This window comes from Coffea eugenioides, unplaced genomic scaffold, assembly GCF_003713205.1.
Source record: "Coffea eugenioides isolate CCC68of unplaced genomic scaffold, Ceug_1.0 ScVebR1_2312;HRSCAF=3317, whole genome shotgun sequence".
Classification (NCBI taxonomy): domain Eukaryota; kingdom Viridiplantae; phylum Streptophyta; class Magnoliopsida; order Gentianales; family Rubiaceae; genus Coffea; species Coffea eugenioides.
In genome coordinates this window covers 16497-19950 of record NW_020862789.1, presented here as the reverse complement: position 1 = coordinate 19950, position 3454 = coordinate 16497, and the positions used below count along the sequence as shown (strand labels likewise).

At 44.3% G+C, this 3454-nt stretch overlaps 1 protein-coding gene across 1 annotated transcript; it reads right to left on the bottom strand.

Moving 5' to 3' along the window:
* Positions 1-323: 323 nt before the first annotated feature.
* Positions 324-3236, bottom strand: LOC113756429. The gene is made up of 2 exons (XM_027300111.1): positions 3053-3236; positions 324-2842 (listed from the first exon to the last, which is right to left on the bottom strand). Exons 1-2 carry the CDS (start codon positions 3234-3236, stop codon positions 324-326), a joined length of 2703 nt encoding a protein of 900 aa, XP_027155912.1.
* Between the last annotated feature and the right edge of the window lie 218 nt (positions 3237-3454).

Genomic DNA, 3454 nt, shown 5'->3' with positions numbered 1-3454 from the left:
AGAATAGTAATATCCAACGGGTCAAACAGTTTTATTTTTGGCCATCTGAAAGAATTAACGAATGTGGGGCAATAAGCAAATAAACATACAACAAACAAATGAAACAAGCAATATGAATATAAACAAACGAATAAACAACAACATGTCAAGAACAACTTGTGCATTTTCATAAAACCCTTGATTGAAAGCAAAACAAAAGAAAGCAAACGGAAACAATATTTACATATGCAAATTTTAGCCAAAAGTAAAGATGCTTTCATTAACTATTTACAGATGCAAAAGTATTTTTCCATGAATCCATATGAATGACAAACCCCCTACATTTACCGAAACTCCTTCTGAACAGGCAGGAACTCGGCAGTCCAATTAGAAATAGACCCCTCAGGGATGTCAGGAAATTCGGCCTCGCTCGGGAAATTGTCTTCAAATATTGCCCCAACGAACAATTGGGACAAACTATTCTCGATTTCTTCAGTTGAATTACCCTCTGATGTGATTATTTCAGTTGGCCGGGGAAAAGTATACCACAGTGGTGGAATATCGAAAACCCTTTGCCGGCCCTCCTTTTCTGCTCTTTTACGCTCTTTCATCTCCTTGAAATCCTTGGCGGTTGGTCTGAAACCCAAACCGAAGGTATCTCTCTTTTCTACTATCTTCACTGGCTTCAGGATCCCTTGCAGTTCACGCCCCAAACCCTTGTCGAATTTGTATCCTCCACGAATCATTTCTCTAGCCATCATTACACTGGCTTTTGAGGGAGTTTGTTCCTCCGTGGTTATCCAACTTACGGAGACTATATCGGATGTGCTGTGAGGGGACATGGTAACACTTTGACTACCCTCCTCTTTAACTCCAGAATCGGTGATCACCAGGCAGTCCTCTTCAGCAAAGATAGTGATTAGCTTGTCATTTACCACGAACTTGAGTAATTGATGCAACGAAGACGGCACGGCCCCAGACTTGTGAATCCATGGCCTTCCAAGTAAAATATTATAAATGCTTGGGAAGTTCATGACTTGGCAAGTTATTTGAAACTGGGCGGGCCCCATCTCGATTACTAAATCTGCCTCTCCTATCGGCTCCCTTTGAGCTCCATCAAACCCTCGAACGATAGTCCCTGAAGGCCTCAGCTTGATGTCTTGCAACCCTAGTTTCTCTAAGGTACTCCACGGACAGATATTCAGTGCGGATCCATTATCGATTAACACCTTAGGCAGCATTTTTCCGTTGCACCTCACTGTTATGTACAACGCCTTATTATGTCCAATGCCCTCCGTCGGCAATTCATCATCAGAAAAAGCAATTTGCTTCTTGAATAATACACTCCCCACCACGTTTGAAAAATTATCAACAGAAATGTCTCTCGGAATTTGAGCTCTTGTTAATACATCGATCAATGCATCCCTATGCACGTCCGAGGAGAAAAGTAGGTCCAACATGGTTATCTGGGCAGGTGATTTGCTTAGCTTTTCCACTATGTTGTATTCACTTCTCTGGAGTCGTTTAAGGAAATCCACGGCTTCTTTCTCGGTAATTGTTGGTTTGAGGGGTGGCTCAGAACTATTGGCTTGAATTGGAGTAGTAGTCTCAAATGGATTTACAGTCTTCCCCGATCTAGTAACTACTGACACTTCCTTCTTTGCAGTTGAATTTTCCCCGATCTGTATGCTAGGCTCATCGTAATTCCACGGCACTTGTTGCAGACTTAATACGGGCTCCTGCTTCGGGAATTCGATGACTACTGGTTTCAAAGCTTCATTCTCCGCTGGCGTGAGATCTAAGACAAAAGGCTTGTTATCTTCTTCGAATGGCAACTCTATGACAAACGGTCGGTCCGTGACCCCAAACACTTCAGCTTCTATTGCCAATTTCTTAATTTGTTCCTCGTACTCCGCATCGTCCATAATAACCCCAACGTGCTCTGGCAAGGGGTTTTGATTTACGTTTGGCCCTTGCGGCTCCCTCTTTCTGATCACGATTTCTCCAGACTCAACCATATCCTGAACTTTATGCTTTAGCGCCTTACAATCCAAAGTTGCATGCCCAGGTGCCCCTGAATGATATGCGCAAACAGCTTGCGGGTTATACCAAGCGGGCATGCCATACGGATAGGTAGGAGGTGGTACTGTACCAATTTTTCCGGAGGCCTTTAACTGGTCGTACAGTTGGTCTAAAGGCCTACCTAAATTGGTAAAAGTACGGCTTGGGGGTCGGTTGTAAGGTTCATGAGGTTGAGGATGATTGTAAACAGGTCTATTTGGAGGAGGAAATCTTGGGTTATATGGTGGACGAAGTCGGTTTTGGGGTGGATTTGGTTGGGAAATTTGGAAAGGGGCTGAAGGTGGGTTAGTATAGTTTGGGCGAGGTCGAGGGTGGTGGATATTGGTAGTATATACATGGTTTGGGCTTGAATAGTAGTAAGGGTAAGGTTGTTGGTAGGTTGGGTTGTGTTGGCATCGGGGTCGGGGTGAAAGGTTGTGGTTCCAAACAAAGGTTGTATCTCCTTCTTTCTTTTTGAATGGTGGTTTCTTTTCACTGCTTCCTCGCCCTTGCAAAGCTTCTACTTGCGATTTCAGGGCAGATACATTAACAATTTTCCCAGCTCTTACAAAGTCGTCAAATTCTTCAAGTTTATTTACAATTGCAGCAAACGAACATCCGGTCATACGGAAAATCTCTTCGAAGTACGGCGGATCATGGGCCTTTATGAAAGTACGTATGATTTCATCCTCGGTCATTGGTGGCTCGACCTTAGCAGCTACCTTTCTCCACCTCTTAGCATAGGTCTTGTGGTCCTCAGAAGGCTTCCTTTTCGTTCCTTCCAGAGTAGTCCGGGTTGGCGCTAGCTCACAGTTATACTCATATTGTCGAATGAAGGCATTGGACAGATCGAGCCAGGTCTTCACTTCCTCTGGCTTTAGGTTGGAGTACCAATCGAGAGCATCCCCTTCTAAGCTTTCTGGAAATAATCTCAACGGCAAATTCTCGTCATCCACTGGCTTGCCCAACTTGTTAGCAAACAAGCGCAGGTGCGTTTTAGGGTTGCTGGTACCATCATATTTGTTGAACTTCGGGGTCTTGAACCCCACCGACAGTTGTACGTTTGGAAATAGGCACAAATCATCGTAGTCCAGCACCCCTTGCTTGCTTAAACCTTGGCTCTTGCGGATGAATTCATCGAAACGATCCAATCGCTTAAGCAACTTTAGATCAACCGGGGCAGATGACTCTCCCATTTCTGGCTTGTTTTGAAAAACGTGCTCCGGCACAACGGGCTCTGCGGTAGTTTGGAAAAAAGTCGGTGGATTTACATGCATGTTTGGATCACCCTGAGGCTGGAATCCTTGCCCATAAAGGGGATAGAAAGGAGGATTTTGAGTATAAGCATATTGCGGGTTGAAAGTTCCCTCAAACGTGGTTTGAATTGGAGGAATAACAAATGGTAACGTGGTTT